This window comes from Panthera tigris, chromosome B3 (assembly GCF_018350195.1).
Source record: "Panthera tigris isolate Pti1 chromosome B3, P.tigris_Pti1_mat1.1, whole genome shotgun sequence".
Classification (NCBI taxonomy): Eukaryota; Metazoa; Chordata; class Mammalia; order Carnivora; family Felidae; genus Panthera; species Panthera tigris.
Window position 1 is genome coordinate 71,613,465 of NC_056665.1, and position 20,026 is coordinate 71,633,490.

Consider the following 20,026-nt stretch of genomic DNA (forward strand, 5'->3'; position numbering starts at 1 on the left):
GCCTGACGCGGGGCTCGAACTCACGGACCACGAGATCGTGACCTGAGCCGAAGTCGGACGCTCAACCGACTGAGCCACCCAGGCGCCCCTCAACAATACTTTTAAATAAGGTTGTTTTTTTAAGATTTTATTTTTAAGTACCCTCTACACCGAATGTGGGGCTCAAACTACAAAGAACTTACAACCCCAACATCAAGAGTCACATGCGTGCTGCACAGACCAAGCCAGTCAGGCTCCACCGTTTGTACGGAATTCTGATATTCCTAATACCTATGTATGTAGTGATATCTACATGTGCAAAGTGTGCTATTTATTCACTTGACAATATTTTCTGTACATATAAATCCCAGGGTCCCTTGCAATAAATCAGAAATCCTCTCCCCAGGAGACTGTAGCCCACAGACTAAGAACCATTATTTTGCTATAATTCAGAGGAAAAGGGTTTTTGTTGTTGTTTCCTAGAGTGTACCACCCATGAGGAGTACAACCACAGGGTATTTGAGTGGGAGAAAGGAACGTTCTGTCCAGGAAGAAAAGAGCAAGAGGGAAAGCTTGGAAGAAGAAATACACAAGTTACTCGGAAGAATTGAATAGTAGCTAGTAGGTGCAAGGTACTTCCCATATATCATCCCACAATACTATAAGGTAAATTTTATTGTTACACAGTACAGGTGAGGAACCGCAGCTCAGACATTTCTGAAACAGAAGCTTCAGTGATTTGCCCAAGGCCAACCAACCAGTGCTGTAAATGACAAATCTAGGACTCAAATCCCCACCCAGATTCATCCCACTCCAAGGCTATTCTCTTTCAACCATGAGGTAGCTAGCCTCTAAAGCCATTATGGCCCCAGATGAAGAATAATATTGATGAGAGGTAGGTGATGTTTGATAAAAGCATGGGCCAAGTGTGAAAGTCCTTGACAGTTTTGTTTTTTTTTTTTTTTTTTGTCTTGTCACTGAAGATCCTTAGAGCATTCTTGAGCAGGATTAATGGATGAAAAATAGTTTTGTGGGGGCGCCTGGGTGGCTCAGTCAGTTAAGAGTCTGACTTCAGTTCAGGTCATGATCTCACAGTTTGTGAGTTCAAGTCCTGTGTCGGGCTCTGTGCTGACAGCTCAGACTCTGGAGCCTGCTTCAGATTCTGTGTCTCCCTCTCTCTCTGCCCCTCCCCACCTCTCAAAAAATAAACATTAAAAAAACATTAAAGTTCCTACTGAGGTTGGTGTGTCAAAGCCACTGGGATTCTCCATGTTGGTCACTAACTTGGACTTGAGACTAGAAAGGAGGGCACTGCTGGACTGATGCCAACCTGTTTCCATTAACCCCTTCCCTGGGCTCCTCTCAGCACTGTGCGACAGACCATAAACCAATCTGACCAGGACCCAGAGGACTGTGTCAGGCTGGGGGGAATGATGAGGGAAGTTTGATCAGCTGGAAAGATCAGAAGGGTGGCAACTTGCTCAATGCAAAGTGGGGAAATGAAGGACCCCTCTCCCAAGACAGGCTGTAGCTTCAAGCTGATGTAACATAAACACTGCTGAGGTCATAGAAGCTTCCCTCTCCTCCCGTTTCCCCATTGCCACATAGTCTCCCCAACCAGCTGGCTCCCACATATCTGCACACACTTATAAACAAAGGCTGAGAAGGGGCAGACACCATCCGGCTATTCTCAGGTGCACAAAAGTGGTGAAGACATAGGTGGTAGTGGTGATTATTCAGTATGTAGGATCCATACTAGTATCCCTGGTGCTGGGAACAGTAGTGGGGGATGGGAGCGATGGGGGGAAAGGAAAGAGAAGAACAGGGAGGAGGGACTTTGTTCCTGTTGCTGATTCTTATTTTGTTGACTAACACCCATCCTCATTACTCCTCAGTCATCCCTTCTCCTCCTCCCTCACCCCCAAGTCTTCCTCCCTGCGGCCCTCCCCCACCTCCAGTTGATCATGGCATCAGAAGCAGAGAAAACGTTCCAGCGGTTTGCTGTCTTTGGAGAATCATCAAGCAGTGGCACTGAAATGAACAATAAGAACTTCTCCAAGCTATGCAAAGACTGTGGCATCATGGATGGCAAGATAGTCACCTCCACTGATGTGGACATCGTATTCAGCAAAGTCAAGTAAGGGGCCAGAGATGGGGGCCAGGCACACAAGGCAGTGGGACCTAGAAAGGTTCATGTGGGAGGACACAATAATGGGTCTACTGAGCACCTGCTGGGTACCTGGTCCTGTGCTGTTCCCTGTCCCAGGACCCTCAGTGTCAAGAGACCAAATCTCAGTCAGGGAAGGGTTGGGCCTTGGAAGGTTATGAATTCATGTTCCAGAGTTCCTGGATTTCTGTCTGACTGACCAGAGCCAAGAATGTCAGAACCATCACATTTCAGCAGTTCCAGGAAGCAATGAAGGAGCTGGGCCAGAAACGATTCAAAGACAAGAAGCCAGATGAAGCTCTGGAAAACATTTATAAACTCATGGAAGGCAAGGATCCAGCTACCACTGGTGTTACTGTGAGTGACATTCTTCATCCCTAACCCTTGACTCTACTTCTCTAAATCCCTGCTGCTCCTATCTCCCTTCCCCCTTCCAATGTCCCTAACCTCTGTCATTAGTAATACTGTAGGGAGACAAGGCAGAAAGTCTCTGGGGCACTGTTGGGATTGGAACAGACTTTAGAGATCATCTAGTAATTTCAGGGATGAAGAGACTGTGGCTGAGAGAAGGGTCCACATCTATTTTAATAATAAAGTTAAGCCTTGTTTCCAAGTGTCCAGAGGGCTCTGGGGGAACACTGAGTGCAAAGGACTTGGTATCTGATCCCCACTCCTCCTCCCACTCTTGTATAAGATGTAATATCTGCCCTCCTGCCTCCCACCCACCGTCTGTTCTCTATTTGTCCCCTCTCTGTTTATGTTTATTTGATTTTGAAAGAGAGAGAGAGAGAGAGGGAGAGAGAGACTATGATAGGGGAGGGGCACAGAGAGAGGGAGATACAGAATCCAAAGCAGGCTCCAGGCTCTGAGCTCTCAGCACAGAGTCCAATGCAGGGCTCTAACTCACAAACTGTGAGATCATGACCTGAGCCAAAATAGGACGCTTAATGGACTGAGCCACCCAGGTGCCCCCTGTCCCCTCTCTATTTAAAGCCCCTTCTATTCTAGGTTTCAAATAGGGCCCTCCCACTTGGAGGGACCTTGCGTATTGGGTCTGGGGTTGAAGTCCTCTGGCTGCAGTCTGGTCAAAATAGCTCCTCTGGAAGCAGAAAACTCCATACACACCCCATTCATTCCCAGACACCAGACTCCTCCACCCTCGTGAGTGGATGGCTCTTGCCATGTTCCTACCCATGGCTGCATCTGGGCCCTAAAGAAAGCAGCCCCATGCCAACAGTATAATAGAGCACTGGGTCCTAGCAGAACCAAAGTCCATCTTTAGAGAAGGGGTGTGACAGCCAAGGGGAAGAGAGAAGGATCAGACCCATCATCCTCTGGCTTGCAGAAGGCAACAACAGTGGGTGGAGTGAGCCGGCTGACAGACACCAGCAAGTACACCGGCACCCACAAGGAGCGCTTTGACGAGCGTGGCAAAGGCAAAGGCATCACAGGACGGGAAGAGATGACCGACAAGTCAGGCTATGTGAGTGGCTATAAGGGTGCTGGCACCTATGATAAGAAGAGCAGCAAATGAGAAGTAGCCTCAACAACTAGGGTCAGTTAGTCCTCGACCCAGCATCTTACACACCTCGGAGGAGCATAGGGAACAATAAACACCTGTGTGTGCATCAGCCAATGAGCTCTGTCTTTCCTTCAGGGAGAGGGATAGATAGACCCACTGGTGCAGAGAGAGAGAAGAGAAGACCCCAGGAGTCAGGGTTTTGAGTTCTGCACCCTTTCTCTAGTTAACCTCATGCCTCCCAGCCCTAGGTTAGCATTCCCCTCTACAACTGCGTCTAAGAACAGAGCTGAGGAATATATTTGGGGATAAGAGATAAACCAGGTGTGGAGACAAAAGCATTTGCTCCTTGCACTCATACATTTCTGGTATCCACCCTTCTTATCTCCCAAAGGGAAGTAGCAATTCCCGATTGGACCTAGTATGACCCAGATACCACTTGTTAGACCCCTCCCTGTCCCTCCACCTCCCTCCCCTGTTGCAGCCCAGGTGGTGTTGGAGACATGGAACAGAAAATCCCACTGACTGCTAAGGGTAGCCCAGGAAGATGGCCAGAGGTGAGTGCCTCCAGGACTCCCAGAGCAGGAGTGCTTGTGTGCCGAAGAAAAAGGAATGAAATCAGAATGGCTTCAGATATATTTTTATATTTTTATTTTGGAATGATTATAGATTCACAGGAAGTTTGCAAAAATAGTACAGAGGGGTCCCACATACCCTTCACCCAGTTTCATCCAGTGGTTATATCTTCTATAACTCAAGGTGTGGTTTTAAAACCTTCTGTGACCACAGCGAGGCTCACCTCACACCTGTCTTGTCAGTGGCAGATCCTGTAACTGGAGGGGGGGCGGGTTGTCAGGAAGAGCTTTGGGAAGGAAAGGGATGCAGTCATCTTGGGGGTAACAGGTCAGAGAAGATCATTTGAAACTCCAGTGAGCCACAGTGAGAAGAATGGAAGGAAAAGAAGTCAGAGAGAGGAATACAGGGAGACTAAAGGAGGGGAGTGTAGGGGAGAAACTACCCTGGGCTCTGTGGTAGAAGGAGAGAAGAAAGAACAGGTTACATGGAGAGAAGAGCAATGATTTCGTAGAGAGGAACAGACTGGGGACTGAGGGGCATTCTGGAGAAGTGAGGCTAGAAAGACTCTAAGGGTCTTGAGGAGGACCTCTAGCTAGAGGTACCTACCATGTAGGTGAGTGAGTGGAGAGAATCATAAGGGAGATGGGGACAGCTGAGGAGAGAAGGGTAGTGGGGATGGGGAGTTGAGACATGGAGCTGGGTGCCTGTTGTCATGGTGTGAGCTGAGGCTCTGGGCCTCCATCCAGGATTCAGGATCTGGCCCAGTGGAAGGACCGTCACTGCCAACTGGACACAGTCAGCTTCTTGGGTGGGTAAGGCTGTCTGTGGGAGAAGGAAGATGACGGGGGAAAAGAGGAGGTAAACAAGTTGGAAAGGGTCTACAAGGCAGTATGAATTTGCATGATGACTGAAGCTCTGGACATTGGTCCTACTTCCCTGGTCTCTTGGGAGGGGGCCCTGCCTGCCTTTGAAGTCAGGGAGGAAGCCTCGTATCAGAAATCAGAGGTTTGGGAATGGGAACAGGCTGGTGTATGGTGACAGTAGGGGGTGGTTCAAATCGAAAGCCTCCCTTTCCTAGTAGACACCAATGATATCTATTGGTTCCGCATCACGCTTTCCGGAACAGAGCAGGTAGAGCCTTTGGTTGGTTAGGGTGCTGTTGTAGTGGCAGCTGGTGGGCGGCTGATTAGGGGCCAGAGAACAGATCGTGATGGGGAAGGAGTCCTCTGTGAATGTACAGTATTCGTTGTAATTCTCACAGAAACTCTCACTGTACTTGCAGAACTTCTGGACTTCTCTCCAGGGGGCATGCACCATATAATGGATTTGCGGGCAATACCAACTCTTCTGCTTTCTGCCCCGTACATAGGCCATGAGACCATTACAGTAGCCCTGGAAGCCCTTTGGGTAGTGCACCCTGGGATAATCGACGTGTAACATGTGGAAGTCCTTGATGGCAATCTGCATCTCGATGTCCACAACCAGAGCTGTCCCGAAAGCAAGCTGGAGAAACACAAGCCAGGCCACAGCTACTGCCATTCCTCCTGCTGGTAGAGTTAAGGTGGTTGGAGGCAGAGGTGGGCCTAGAGTGGCTGTCTGCCCTTTCCCACAGTCTCCAGTGTCCCCGCAGCCTTCCCCTATACCCTAAGAGCTGTACTGTATCTCAAATATCACCTAGCCCAAGACCTCATGCCCCAGAGAGAGGAGACACTTGCTGGTTGTCCACCTTATATTAGCCATTCCCCCCACTCCCTTGGTCCACCTCGGGGTCTCAGCCTCAGCCAGTCCATGAGCTGTAACACTTACAGAAGAAGAGGTCCAACTGGTCCTTGGGTGAGTGACTCTTCCCAATCATCCCTGGCTCTGGTCAACCTTTCCGGTAAAAAAAATGCAAAGGGGACAGAAGGAACAGGCTGAAGCACAATTCTCTGACTGCTCTGGAGAAAGGGCAGGAGCTGGAAGACCAGTGGGACAGGAGCAGGAATTCTTGCCTGGAGCCAAAGACAGCCCAAAGGTGAGAAGACACCAGAAATTTCTAGATAAAGACCAGTCTGGGAGGAGGGCACGTCCCCTGAGTTTGAAGAGCCCCTGGACTGAGGGGGTTGGGTGGGTGGGAGGATAGGGACATTGCTGTCTGGTCCCCTCCTTTCTGCTGTCATCGGAACACTTAGTTCCAGCTCCCTGCCAAAAGGCCCTACGTTCTTGGGCTTTCTTTGATGTTTTCTCTGGTCCATAGATCCCTCTCTGCGGAAAGGTAAGGAGGAAAACACTGTTGTGTTTCTGAGGAACAAGGTGCTGCTTGTTCCTAACCCTCAGAGAACAGAGGGTCTGCCACTCATCCCACTCACCGTGGCCCAGGAGGCCACACATGCACTCAAGGGCCTCCCTCTAGAGTGCTGGGTTGAGAATCAGAGACCTCGTTGTGGACTCCCCACAGTCCCCATCATCACCTTCCCACCAGTCACAATCACACTGTCACACCAGCTCCCTCACCTGTAACTTCAGGCCCTGTCAGAATCAGAGCACTCCTGGAAACTGAAGCACACTGACCCTGAAGCCTCAGGCTTGTCAAGTTGGGTTACACAGGTTGAGTTGGACTTGAGGAAGTATGGGCCATCTGAGTCCAGAGAATCAGACTCTCAATGTAGTTTGTCATGCTGGGAAAGGGCCGGACTCTTCTTTTCGTCAATACCTGCCCCTTCATCAGAACTAAAGAGCCCTCTAGAGCCTGCCAGCCACTGTCCTTGACTTCCACATGCCTCTCAGCCTTGCCTCCCTGTAGGATGTTGTCTGGGTTGTGGGCCTCCTAGTAGGAAGAATGGGATGGAGGAGTCAGAACACAGACCCCTGAGTGTTCCAAGGCCAATGAGTAATTTGGGGTGGTGCAGAGTACTGGAGGTGTCGGGGTACTGGCATTGTTTGTTCATGTTCCCCCTAGCCTTGCTCTTCCTGGAAGCATGAATTGAAGTCCAAAACTGAACCCATCCTCCCCACAACTTGTATTGTCTGTCTCTGTTTCCTCTGTCACAGGTGATCCTAGACCCCTCATTCTCCCTGACCCCACCTGTGGTTGCAAGGTGGGTAAGAGTAAGGCTTTTGAGTAAAACAGACCAGAAATCCTGGCTGAATCCTTGCTTTGCTGCTTACAGGCTGTGTATCCCCAATCTAAGTTTGCTAAAACACTATCAGCTTCAATTTTTCATCTATTAATAGGGGTAATACTTTATATACCTCACGGCAGTATTAGAATTCATTAAGATGTATATCAAGAGCTTGTAGCTCAGTGCCTGGCACATGGTAAGTACTTAATATGAGCATGAGTCCATCAGTCCCACAGTCCTGACAGTCTTATCTAACACTAAGAACCTGTCCCTTCCATCCCTATCTCTGCCCCTCCTCAGGCTCCCCCCTTTCCTGGATACCACATGCTCTCCATCTCCAGTAAGGCTCTGCATCTCATAGGACAGACAGAAGGCTCTCCATGACCTGACCCCTGCCATGTCTCCAACTGCATACCCATCCCCATCTGTTTCCCCCTTTGTGTCACCCTCCACCTCCTTGTGCTTGTGCATGCCACCTCCTTTACCCCTGATACTGTTCCTCTCCTCCTCCCACTCTTGCCCCCATCACCTCCACTGAGCTAGCTCATGTGAAGACTCAACCCAGAGTTCCTGTTTAAGAAGCCTCTGCTTGGAAGACCTCCCCAGGGAAGTGTGCACAGCCAAGCGAGTGAAGGAAAAGCCTACACAGGCAGGTGCCTCGCCTGTATCCTTCAGTCTGGGTCTACAAGCCAGCACCAAGTGGGAGCCATGCAGGGTGGCTCCTGAGACCGGCTGACTCATATCTTTGTTGTGAGGAAGTCTGCTGCTGTGGTCCCCACCTCAAAGCGTGCCTCCTCTTCCCTATTTGCTCAAGGCTGCAGCTTCCCTGAGAAGAGGAAAGGGCTTGTCATGGCCCTTGGTCGTCGTCTTCTTCATTCATTACCCACCTATCACGACTCACCTCTGCACACACAGTTACAGAAATGGAACAGCACATTGTAGAGGAGAGACTTCGGTACCTGATATAGATAACCTACGGAATTTCTGCCTCCTCATCTATAAAATGAGACTAATACCTTTCTTGCCTCATAAGACTACAAGAATAAAGTGAGATGGTCATCATGAACATGACTTTCAACCATTACACAGTGTATAAACAATTATAACTGGATATTATCTCCTAGGTTCTACACCGACTCACTTTTTCCCCAACTCCATATTGGCAAAGCCCCTTATATTCCCCAAATGATCCAAGTGACCTCCCCCATCCCCACTCTGCCAGTGTAGAGCCCCCTCTGACACCTGACTTAAGCTTCATCTTCATGAAGCTTTCTATTATTAGTCAGGCCCTGTGTGGATTACCTTAAGATTTTTTGAACTTAGTTTTTAGTTGTTAAATACCCTCTGAAAAGCACTATGACAAACGTTGGGGCAATACAAAGGTAAATAAAACAGCTCCAGCCCAGATTACATTTATAATGCAGCAGGAAAGACACACATATAAGCATATGTTACAAAGGCCTCGGAAAGGGGGTGAATGTATGATGGGCCTTCAGGTTCCAGACTGTAGTTCTAGAGGCCCGGTCTTTAAAATCCTGTCCTCGAGGTGCTGATCCATAGCCCTGCTGTTTCCACACTGACATCCTTGTCATGGTTTCATCTGCTCCCTCAGCCTGAGATTTGTGGAATTCATTGCCTCAGTACTCCGGGCTTTACATCCACGAGAATTCCCCTAGAGATGAAGAAACTAAGTTTGAGAGAGAAAGAGTAGTTTGCTCAAAGTCATATGTCCAATTTAGTAGTTCTCAACGAGGGGAAGGCAATTTGGTCATTTCTGGGGACATGTTTGATCATCACAACCGGAAGGGGCTACTGGCATCTAGTGGGTAAGAGGCCAGGGGATGCCTCTAAACATCCGTGGTTGCACAAGACAGCTCCCACAACAAAGAATTATCAAGATCAAAATGTAAATAGTGCTGAGGTTGAGAAACCCTTGTCTGGGGCACCTGGCTGGCTCAGTCAGAAGAGCATGTGACTCTTGATCTTGGGGTCATGAGTTCAAGACCCACGTTGGGTGTAAAGATTACTTTCAAAAAATAAACTTAAAAAAATAGAAAAGAAAACCCTGGTCCAATGAGTGAATCCGATTTTCTAACAATGGCAGAATTACTTATACCTCATATATTGAAAAGGGTCAGTAAATAGGCAGACCTTGGAAATGTTTTTGTTAGATTTTGCTTTTAGTGGTCCTGGGTTTTTCTGCCAGCAAAAGAGGCACTGAGAGTTCACCGTTGAAATAACTTTGAGTCATTTTTCCTGTCAAGGTGACTCTCTGCCTGTAGTCTTCTACACGTTCTCTCCTACCTCCTCTCCTTAGTAGTAAGCATTTCTAGAACAGCTGGCTAGAGTGGCAGGTGCAACGGTGATTCCCTGGGATGAGAGGAACCCCAAGATTCTGCCCAAAGTGAGCTCACCACAATCTCAGTAATGTCACTGTTTGCCCTGTCCACCCAAATTCCTCCAACAAGCAGACCAGGTCATGGGCGCTTCCTGGGTTGTCCTTGAACCCAAAGGGATCACTTCATGCATCTCAACCTTCTTGTCATTACTTCACCTCAGCCCCAGGGTTGAAGTCCAGGAGCTGCCTTGTCAGTTCCTCCATCTGCCAACCAAAGCTGCAGGTTGCTGGGGGTCCCACGCATGACTGGGGTCATCCAGGGGCCGAATGAATGCCTTCTAACCCAGAGATCAAATCAGTTAAGATCACTTATATGCAAGGCACTAAGCTACACCCTGTGAGAAGTACAAAAGAAGTATAACAGATGGTCCTTGTCTTCTGGAGACTGATAGTCTCCAGAGTGGGGGGCAGAGAGAGATGGAGACAGAGGACCCTAAGCAGTCCCCGTACTGTCAACGCAGAGCCTGATGCGGGGCTCAAACTCATGAAACTGTGAGCCTGTGACCTGAGCCCAAGTTGGAAGCTCAACTGACTGAGCCACCCAGGTGCCCCTAACTGTAGGAATTTAGAGGTGAGAAAGATCCCTCTGAATTGGGAAGATCAGAGCAAATTTTCTGTGTGAGAGGAGGGTCATCCTGGGACCTTGGGATGCATCTCAAGGAACAGTCAATAATTAAACCGAGATAAAGAAGATTATGAAAGGTATGTTTAAGAAAATAGACAAAACCAGCTTGGCTAGAATTGAGGCTCTCGGTGGAAGAGAAGTCAGAGACAAAGTTCGAAAGATGGGTTTGCCAAATTGTGGCAGGCCTTGAATATCAGGCTGCAGAATTTGAATCTTATTCTGCAGATAAAGGGGGAACTGCCAGTGGCTCCCGAGATAGAGTGACCTAATGAGGCCTCTCAACCCCGGAGCAGGTCTCCCTCTCCTACATCCCAGCTTGTCTAAAAGCATTGGTTTGGGAGCTATAAAGATCCCAACCTCTGTCAGTACCGTGCCGCCTCCAGATCCACAGCTGTTCCAGGAAAGGTCATGAGAATTCAAAGACCCAAAGCAAGTCCCACATCTGACCCTAACTTGCTGTTTGTTTCACTTTCCCTGTCTACAGAAATGAGCCCATTACCTTTATTTATCCTATAGGAGCAATAAAATTAGGGTAACAGAACTTGGATCTGCTCCTGCTTGTAGGGAAACTCTCACGGGCTTTCCATCGGTATCCAGAAGCTGTGTGGAACTCCGGAAGGGGGAGAGGCCGGGCTCTGAAGGGTGGGCACCAATCCAGACCCGGCCCTCCTCCCAGCCAGCTCCCCTCACCCCCTCTCAGCCAGGCGAGAGGAAGTGGCAGCTGTTGTCCTGTGGGGAAGACAGGCAGAGGTCCACCTGGCACTGCTGGGATTTTCACAGCACCCGCCCCAGTGACTTTAAACACACACACACACACACACTCACACACAAACACACACACACATACACACACACACACACACGCAGCAGCATGGCATTAGCCTGGGAGTGGTTGGGCAAAGAGCAGTGGCTGCGGTGATAGAATGAGAAAGCAGAGGGTAGCTACCTCATATCCCTGGGGTGAGGTTGCTTGTGTGAGGGGCTTTCTTCCCTCCCATCTTCTCCCACTATTTTGTCTTCTTGCTCACCCCTTTCTAATTTTTCTCTTTTCCCTTCTGCCAGACTCTCTGATCAGTCCTTGGCCTGATACCTGACCCTTTTTGTTCTCCCTAATCTTGTCCCCCTTCCTCCATCTTTTTCTCTTGCCCTTACATGTGGTGTAGGAGAACTGGCAAAATTATCCCATTGACTGCAAAGTGAAGCAGATCTTGGAAGCTGGATACTTTGGGCAAATAAACAAAATCACCTGCCTTCTCCAAATAATTGAGGCAAAGTAGGGGTTTCAGCTTGAATTGTACAGATGGTAGTTTCAACCCTTTAATTTTTGGGTGCAAACCTAAACCTTTACTGTCTCTCCCTTTCGGCCTGAGACACAGTAGGGCCGTGTTTTACTTTCATGCAGCACTAAGGTGGCCTTCTGGAGAACCCAGCATAATGGATTTGAAGAGCAAACTAGGATAATTATAATGACAGGAAAACACAAGAGCACAGGGCAGTGCAAGTCGTGGTTTGGAAACATCTCACTCTAGAATAATGAGAAGTGAGGAGTCCTGGCTAGGAATTCAAATGAGCTCTTTCCCACCCCCCCTACCTACCCCCCCCCCCCCCCAGCCTGCCTCCAGTCCAGGGCTGGACAGGCTTGTGCTGATCCACATTCTGTCCACAGTCTGCTTTAAGCCATGAATTTTATTTCCAAACATTTGCATTTCTACAGCAGCAGAGGCATAATTCTCTATCCAGAAGTTCAAACTGCAAAGATTCAGGCACCTTAACAAAGCAGTGAATGCTGTTCCACAGCCAAGGTCTCGCTGAGGGCAGAGCACAGGAGCCAGAGACCTGTGTGAAATTGCTCCTGGTTCTCTGTCGCCATCTAGTGGTGCTTCCCATCTCCAACACCACCTTTTCTTCCAAAAATCATCCTGACCCTCAGCAGGTCACTCCATCTACTAAAATCATGTTCCACCGCCCTCAAAACAAAAACCTCCTCTTCTCGACTTGAAATTCTGACTTCTAGACCAGAACACAAACTTTACAATCAAGAACGTTCACATGGCTTCGCTACAGTTATAATCTACAACAAGGGCCTTTCACTTCCTCTGCTTAGAACACCCCCACCCCAGGGCCTCCCCAGTGTGTGCAGAGTAAAAGTCACAATCCTTTACTGGTCTCTGAGGCTTTCCATGATCTGGCCACTTGTCCCTCTCTGACGCATCTTTCACCTGCTCTGATCATCCTTCACCTGCTCCAGCCATGCTGGCCTCCTTGCTGTTCCAACACCCAGGCATCTGTCTGCTTTAGGGCCTTTGCAGTGCTGTTCTGTTTGGACCACTGTTCCCCACATAAGCACAAATTCACTTTCTCATCTTCAGGTCTTTGTCCCAGCATCGCCTACCTTAATGTCCCTGTTTAAAAATCACTGCCTAACCAAAAGACATGAATAGACATTTTTTTCAAAGGAGACGTCCAGATGGCTAACAGACACATGAAAAAATGCTCAACATCACTCATCATCAGGGAAATACAAATCAAAACCACAATGAGATACCACCTTACATCTGTCAGAATGGCTAACATTAACAGCTCAGGCAACAACGGATGTTGGCGAGGATGTGGAGAAAGAGGATCTCTTTTGCGCTGCTGGTGGGAATGCAAACTGGTGCATCTACTCTAGACAACAGTATGGAGGTTCCTCAAAAAATTAAAAATAGAACTACTCTACGACCCAGAAATTTCACTACTAGATATTTATCCAAAGATACAAAAATGCTGAGCCAAAGGGACACATGCACCCCAATGTTTATAGCAGCACCATCAACAATAGCCAAAGTATGGAAAGAGCCCAAATGTGCATCGACAGATGAATGGATAAAGAAGATGTGGTATATATACAATGTAATATTAGTTGGCGATCAAAAATAATGAAATCTTGCCATTTGCAATAACGTGGATGGAACTAGAGTGTATTATGCTAAGTGAAATAAGTCAGTTTAGTCAGAGAATGACAAACATCTAATTTCACTCATATGTGGAATTTAAGAAACAAAACAGATGAACAAAGGGGAAGGGAAGCAAAAATAAGATAAAAACAGAGAGGGAAGGGTGACTGGGTGGCTCAGGCGGTTAGGTGACCGACTCTTGGGTTTGGCCCAGGTCATCATCTTACGGTTTGAGGGTTCAAGCCCCACATCAGGCTCTGTGCTGGTGGCATGGAGCATGCTTGGGACTCTCTCTCTCCCTCTCTGCCCCTATCCCACTCACGCCATCTCTGTCTCTCTCAAAAATAAAATTAAAAAAAAAAAAAACAGAGAGGGAGACAAACTATAAGAGACTCTTAAATACAGAGAACAAACTGAGGGTTGCTGGAAGGGTTGTGGGAGTGGGGATGGGCTAAATGGGTAAGGCGCATTAAGGAGGACACTTGTTGGGATGAACACTGGGTGTTTATTTAGGTGATGAATCACTAAATTCTATTCTTGAAATCATTATTAAACTATATGTTAACTAACTTGGATTTAGATTATTTAAATATTTAAAAAGAAATGCATACACTTTGCTGAATAAGAAAAAAAAATCACTGCCTACCAACTTCCCTCTTGTTCTACCTTTTTTCTTAGCAATTATCACTTCAAGCAAAGTATATGTTTATTTTTTACTACCTTTCTCCCAGTGGAATGTAAGCTCCACCACAGATAGGGATGTTTGTCTCTTTTATTCACTGATCTATGCACCTCAGCACATAGCACTCAATACATACGTGTTTACTGCATGGATGAACATGAACTCAGTATTCTGAGATCAACTACTACTTACAGGTGAATCCTGAAAACAAAACTCTTGTTCATCTCAGTTTCCCAGGCCTTCCCACCCACAGATGGTGATGATTCTATTCCTCAGCGTCTCGGTTCTCCTGAGTGCCCTGTGCCAAGCTCACTAGAGCCCCCAGACCAGTCCACCTCAGGCTTTCCACACAGCTAGAACTACCCCAAGGAACAAGGCCTGCAAGATAAAGGCCTGTGGCAGAATGAGGCAACTGCCACCCCCAACGGCATTTTCAAATTTGGATGATGTTTAAATTTTGCAAATTTTAACAAAGTAAGGAGGAAAAGAGTGAGGGATGAAAGGTGTTGGGGGCCTTCTCCAGGTAAAGTCAGGTGGCCCTGCTCAGCACCTGGCACTGAGGGGCCCAGAGGAGTGAGCGACCACAGAATAGCTGAGTTGGGGTGGTGCTGGGCATCGTGACTGTGATGAATCATCCACTTCCCTGTCTCCTCCATCTCCTCCAAAAGATAAGCAGGAAGTCCTGATGACAAGAAATCATACAAATATTCTAGGCTGTTCTCTCTGCATCTCATCAGGTCAGAGAAAAAGCCATCCTTACCACTGCAGGGACTGGCTCTTCCAGTATCATGAACCAAAGGTGTATATGGGGGATAAATGGCAACTCTCTTGAAATTTGTTTGGGGTTGACACCTGGGTCAGGTGCTTTATTAGAGTCATTAAAACCATGTGGCTGGGGGCCAAATCTATTCTTTGAGCATGAGGTTTGAAGCTTCCTCATTGCCAAACCTGTTTAGGCAGGTACATTAGCTCCATAGGTATCCACTTATTTGGGACATGTAGGTGGAAAGGCATGAACCTGATTCATTTCCTGATCCAGGATGGCTCCCCAGCCCGCCCTCAAACAGAAGCAACGTAGCTCAGGCCAGCTCTTAAGGAGTTAAAAGGCAAGTGATCTGAGGCCAGTGGCAGGTAGGGGCAGCCTAAACAGGGGCTAAGCTACAGCTGCAGAAGCACGAGAACTCAGTGAGGAGGTGAGACCTGTGGAGGGACCTCGGTGAGGAGAGAGGACAGAGAAGGGACAGGCTCTGATGAGAGTGAGGGATGAGATAGAGGAAGGAAGAAGGGATAAGGACACACACACAGGACAGAGGAGAGTGATGCCAGGATGGAGGCACAGAGTGGGGACACGGGGGCCAGGGGGTGTCATGGAGTAGATGAGACACAGAGCCAATGGATAAGGGTACAAAGAGGATGGGGCTTGAGGGAGAGGAGATAGAACAAAGAGTAGGAGGACAGAATGAAGGAAGACAGGATACAAGGTGAGGGGGATGGGGTCACAGTGGGTGAGAAGGGCACCCAGAGCAGGGAGGAAGGGATGAGACCCCTGGGTGAGGGAAGAAGGAGGCAGTGGGGAGGGTAATGGTGATGTGATAGAAGGAGCACATACAGGAAGACTAATTTCTCACCTCTTGTTCTCTGTCCCCAGCAAACCCAGCCCTCCATCCTGACTGTTCCCCTGAGAGAGATGGCAACAGCCAGAGCAGGATTCAGCCCTCTGCTCCTGCTCCTGCTGCTGGGCTTGTGGCTAGCTGAGGTCCCAGTCAGTGCCAAGCCCAGCAACATGACTGCAGCTCAGTGGTTTGCAACTCAGCACGTGCAGCCCAAACCCCAGGGATGCGACACTGCAATGAACAACATCAACAAATACACGAAACGCTGCAAAGACTTCAACACCTTCCTGCATGAATCCTTCTCCAGTGTGGCCACCACCTGTCAGACCCCCACCATAGCCTGCAAGAATGGCCGTAAAAACTGCCACCAGAGCCAAAGGCCTGTGTCTCTGAGCACATGTAAGCTCACCTCGGGGAAGTATCCAAACTGCAAGTACAAAAAGAAGCAACTGGTCGCTTCTTACATTGTAGCCTGTGACGCTCCCCAGGCAGGAGGCTCTGGGAAATTCAAGCTGGTCCCTGTGCACTTGGACTAGGTCCTTTAGGTATGCAGCCTTCCTCCCTGTTGGGCTGTACCTTAATTCCCTCTCCAGACCTCTGTGCAAGTCTTTTTTTTTTTTAATGTTTATTTATTTTTGAGAGAGAGAGACACTGAGGGGGAGGGGCAGAGAGAGAGGGGGACAGAGGATCCAAAGTGGTCTCTGCATTGACAGAGGCGAGCCCAATGCAGAGCTCAAACTCACAAACCCTGAAATCATGACTTGAGCCAAAGTCAGATGCTCAACTGACCGAGCCACCCAGGCACCCCTCTGTGCCACTCTTCATATGTCCAGAAGGTTCTTTTCCTCTCATCTCTTAGGGCCCTTCCTAGCTCTTCTGAGAGGCTGAAGGTGAGCTGAGGTAGACAGGTTGGAGGGCTAAGCTCCAGAAGAGATGGTCTTTTATCTTTTTGTTGCTGTTTTCCCGGAAGCTTACCCTCAAGAGAGGGGCTGAGCAAGCTAAGAGTATGGGTTCCCTGGCCTGTGCCTTGTACATCTCTCCCCTGTCCCCTCTTTTCATGGCAGCATGACAAGAGGGGGAAATAAATGGACAAGGAGGGTATGGGATTTATGGACAGAGCTGCTCCAGTTCCTAAACTAGGAATCTTCCCCAGATAACGTGGTAGTGACATGGCCTGTGTGTGGAGAGGCAGCTGGGAAGAAAGAACAAAGTACCACTTCATATTTATGTAGCATTTTAGGCTTTCATAGTGGAGCCACATGAGTTCCTTGTGAGATAGACTTGAGAGGGATTATGTGCCTTCTTTAGGGGAGGAAATTGAGATTTGAGAAAGTGTAATTCATTAAAAAGCTTGTCAGACTGGTTAGTGGCAGAACCTGGACTTGCACTTAGGACTCCTTATTCTAAATACGGTGTACTTTGTACTTGACCATTGTGCAAAAAAGGAGAGACCTCTACAGGGACTAGAGAACTAGGTAAGAGTTCACCCATATCCCCTGAGAGCTCTCCGAAGAGCCAGTTGTCCTGTGCTGGCTGCAATAAAGGTCACTACGTCTCTAGCCAAGAGCTGTTTATGAGGTGCTCCAGGGATCTTAATCCATTCTCTCTCTGCCTCTCTAACCGGGCTCCCCCTTCTCCAGCCCACTGTTCTTCCGACCCAGCCCCCCCACCCCCCCACCCCGGGCCTGGCTGTGGCTAGATCCCTTTGGCCTGAAGGCATAGGGTCAGGGGAGTGTCCCAGCTTCATTCCCCTGCTCCAGGATCACATTTCCCTTGACCTCAAGGGACTTCCGTGGCCCAGAGCCTGCTGGTCACAAACAGGCTGGTGGGAGCTGCCAGAGCTTCCTTCCTCTGATAATGATCTCTCCTGCCTCGGTGCTTCCCTGGCTCTCCAATCTGGCGGTCTGCCCAGGCCGGAGGGCTTGAGATGTGGAAATGCCATCTCCCTGTCCCCCCAGGTGTAGACACCACTTCTCCCTCTCTAGTGAGCAGAACTGGAGAAGTTGTGGCTTTACACTGGCTCTGTTCTGATAGTGCCCCCCACCCCCCACCACCACATCGCCTGCAGCCCTAACCATCACCAGCACATTCTCTATTTCAGTCCTAAACTGACTATGCCCATGCCCACCCTACTTCACTGTCCAATTATCTTGTTAGACTTTCCCTTCCCAGCTGGGGAGTCTGTTCCCTACCTGTCCCTGCCCGACACCACCCATGCTCCTGTACTCCTTACCAGAGTCAGAGTCAGTTTTGGAGATGGATAAAATTGGGTGTAAATCTTGGTTGGCTCAGTGTTCCTGGCCAAGTGACCTTGAGCAAACTACTGAACCTCTCTGCAGCTGTGCTTCCATACAGCAAAATGGGAGTGATATCACCTACCCAATAGGATTGCAGGAAAATTTAGAAATGATATTTATGATGCCTTAAGCAGCCCTCAGCCCTGGTAGGCAATTAATAATGACCACTAGTAGTTACAAATAGTTGTCCAGTCAAATCCATGGTGGCAAACATGCCGAAGAAGGCAAATGCCCCACTCAACTTTCCTTGAGGGCCTTCTTCTGCTAGAGTGATGTTCATGAGTAGCTAGAGGACAAGTCTGCAGAGTCCTGCTGGGTGGGCTGGTGTTTGGAGAGGAGGTGGAGGGAAGGTAGGGAGGGGACGGTCAAAAGAAAGAGTGGAACTTTGAACAATTCAAGCAGAACGTGGGGCACTACGTTGCTGAGTCTTGGAAGTAGAGGTGCACTAAATACACATTGTGGCCAGATTCCAAATTACAAAGTGTAAATCTATATATCCTATGGTCATTATACTCTACGTTTATCACTTTATTTTTTTAATGTTATTTGTTTTTGAGAGAGAGCACACGCACAAGCGGGGGAGGAAGAGAGAGAGAGGGACAGAGGATCCAAAGCAGGTTCTGTGCTGACAGAGGCAAACCAGATGAGGGACTGGAACTCACCATGAGCCAAACCCCGAGATCATGACCTGAGCCGAAGTCAGATGCTCAACAAACTGAGCCACCCAGGCACCCCATTTATCACTTTAAATAGATGGTTTCAATGAGGTGCATAGAAAGCAAGATACTTGGGGGTATTGACTTTTTCCCTTTTTTTTCACAACTCTTTATATATTCATATAAATATAAATTGTATAAGTTGATATATATCATATATAAATATAAATTACATGTATTGATGTTTTTTCTTATGGATATTACGGTTTTGAAGACATCCTCCTCACAAAATTTTGAAGTGGCTATAATGATGCTTTTAGTGCATCCTCTCAAAATGAAAAGAATTTCCAGATAAAACTTTTTCTTAAAAGATTCATGACCTAAATAGTACTAAGTAACTAAAAATCAAGCATAATTCAAAAGTAATCTGTGGTGATGGAGTTCAAAATAGTGGTATATTGGGGAATACCAACTGGCAAGGGGTAAGAGGTAAGCTGGTAATGTTCTTTCTTGGTCTGGATGTTTACTTTGTGAAAACCCATTGAGTTGTACACTTAAGATTTGTACAGTTAACTGTATGTAAATTACACCTCAATAAAAAATCCTTCTGAATGTATAGTTCTTAACAATTATTTTACTTAACATGATAAATGCTAATACACCAATCAATTCTATAAAGATTATGATATAATGGAATCATAGATGGAATTATAATCTAGTTGAATTTCTGTTGCTCTGCTTTATACTATTTTTTGAATTGAATAGTACTTATACTATTTATTAAATTGTTATAAATACTTTGGCTCAAAAAGTATATGAGGTTCTTCTTAAAGTTGTCCAGCTAATACACTATCTCTTCTCATATATTAACTGTCAACTGATTTTCCTATTTTATGTGAAAATTCTTCATTGTTTTATATATAATATAATCTTTTACAATCATTAATTTTTCAGCATTTTTCTTAAAATAATAAGTGTGCATTTATACTTCTACTGACTGACAGAATTTCAACACTTAAAAATTCATAAGGAAAATTTCACTGTAAGTTACATCTAGAATTCCCACTAATATTTGAAAGTGATTCAGATATTAACGATGAATCCAAATGACTTGCTTGTTCTCATCACTGATGATTTAACTGATTAGGTTTGACAGTCACCCATTCCTTCACATGACTTTGATCACAGCCAAGTTGAGAGATGCCAAGAATAATATTGAAATAAGCATTTGACTATTCAACTTTCCAAAGGTCAAAGGTGAGGTCCAAAGTGAATAACAGGTTTGGGCCAATTACTAAGGCCAGCTGAAGCCTGATGCAGTCCTACCTGATGGCTGAAGGATGAGAAAAGGAGGCTGATTAGTTATAACATTGCTGTTTCTGGGAGTGTGTAGGAGACTGTGTAGGGGAACATTGTCAAGCCTTGTGTAGGTGGCTTTAAAGGAAATTGTTTCAGGGTTCCTGCGTGGCTCAGTCAG

General features: G+C 47.4%; 3 protein-coding genes across 5 annotated transcripts; 2 read left to right on the plus strand and 1 right to left on the minus strand.

Annotated features, from left to right (window-relative positions):
* The first annotated feature begins 1,555 nt into the window (after positions 1-1,555).
* On the plus strand, positions 1,556-3,777 carry TPPP2 (tubulin polymerization promoting protein family member 2). 3 transcript variants are annotated; one of them, XM_042989345.1, is made up of 4 exons: positions 1,556-1,673; positions 1,875-2,116; positions 2,350-2,503; positions 3,155-3,468. In XM_042989345.1, exons 2-4 carry the CDS (start codon positions 1,944-1,946, stop codon positions 3,386-3,388), a joined length of 561 nt encoding a protein of 186 aa, XP_042845279.1. In that variant the 5' UTR covers positions 1,556-1,673; positions 1,875-1,943; the 3' UTR covers positions 3,389-3,468. The 3 variants fall into 3 exon arrangements, with proteins under 3 accessions (XP_042845279.1, XP_007091408.2, XP_042845280.1); XM_007091346.2 differs by lacking the exon at positions 3,155-3,468 and adding an exon at positions 3,492-3,777 and having other exon boundaries at positions 1,564-1,673; XM_042989346.1 differs by lacking the exon at positions 1,556-1,673 and adding an exon at positions 1,694-1,718.
* A 1,405-nt stretch (positions 3,778-5,182) lies between these two features.
* Positions 5,183-5,780, minus strand: RNASE13 (ribonuclease A family member 13 (inactive)). Its single transcript, XM_007091345.2, has one exon. The coding sequence runs from the start codon at positions 5,778-5,780 to the stop codon at positions 5,316-5,318; it is 465 nt and encodes a 154-aa protein (XP_007091407.1). The 3' UTR covers positions 5,183-5,315.
* Positions 5,781-15,152: 9,372 nt separating this feature from the next.
* On the plus strand, positions 15,153-16,132 carry LOC102972396 (ribonuclease 7). The gene has a single exon (XM_007099127.3). The coding sequence runs from the start codon at positions 15,671-15,673 to the stop codon at positions 16,130-16,132; it is 462 nt and encodes a 153-aa protein (XP_007099189.2). The 5' UTR covers positions 15,153-15,670.
* Positions 16,133-20,026: the final 3,894 nt, after the last annotated feature.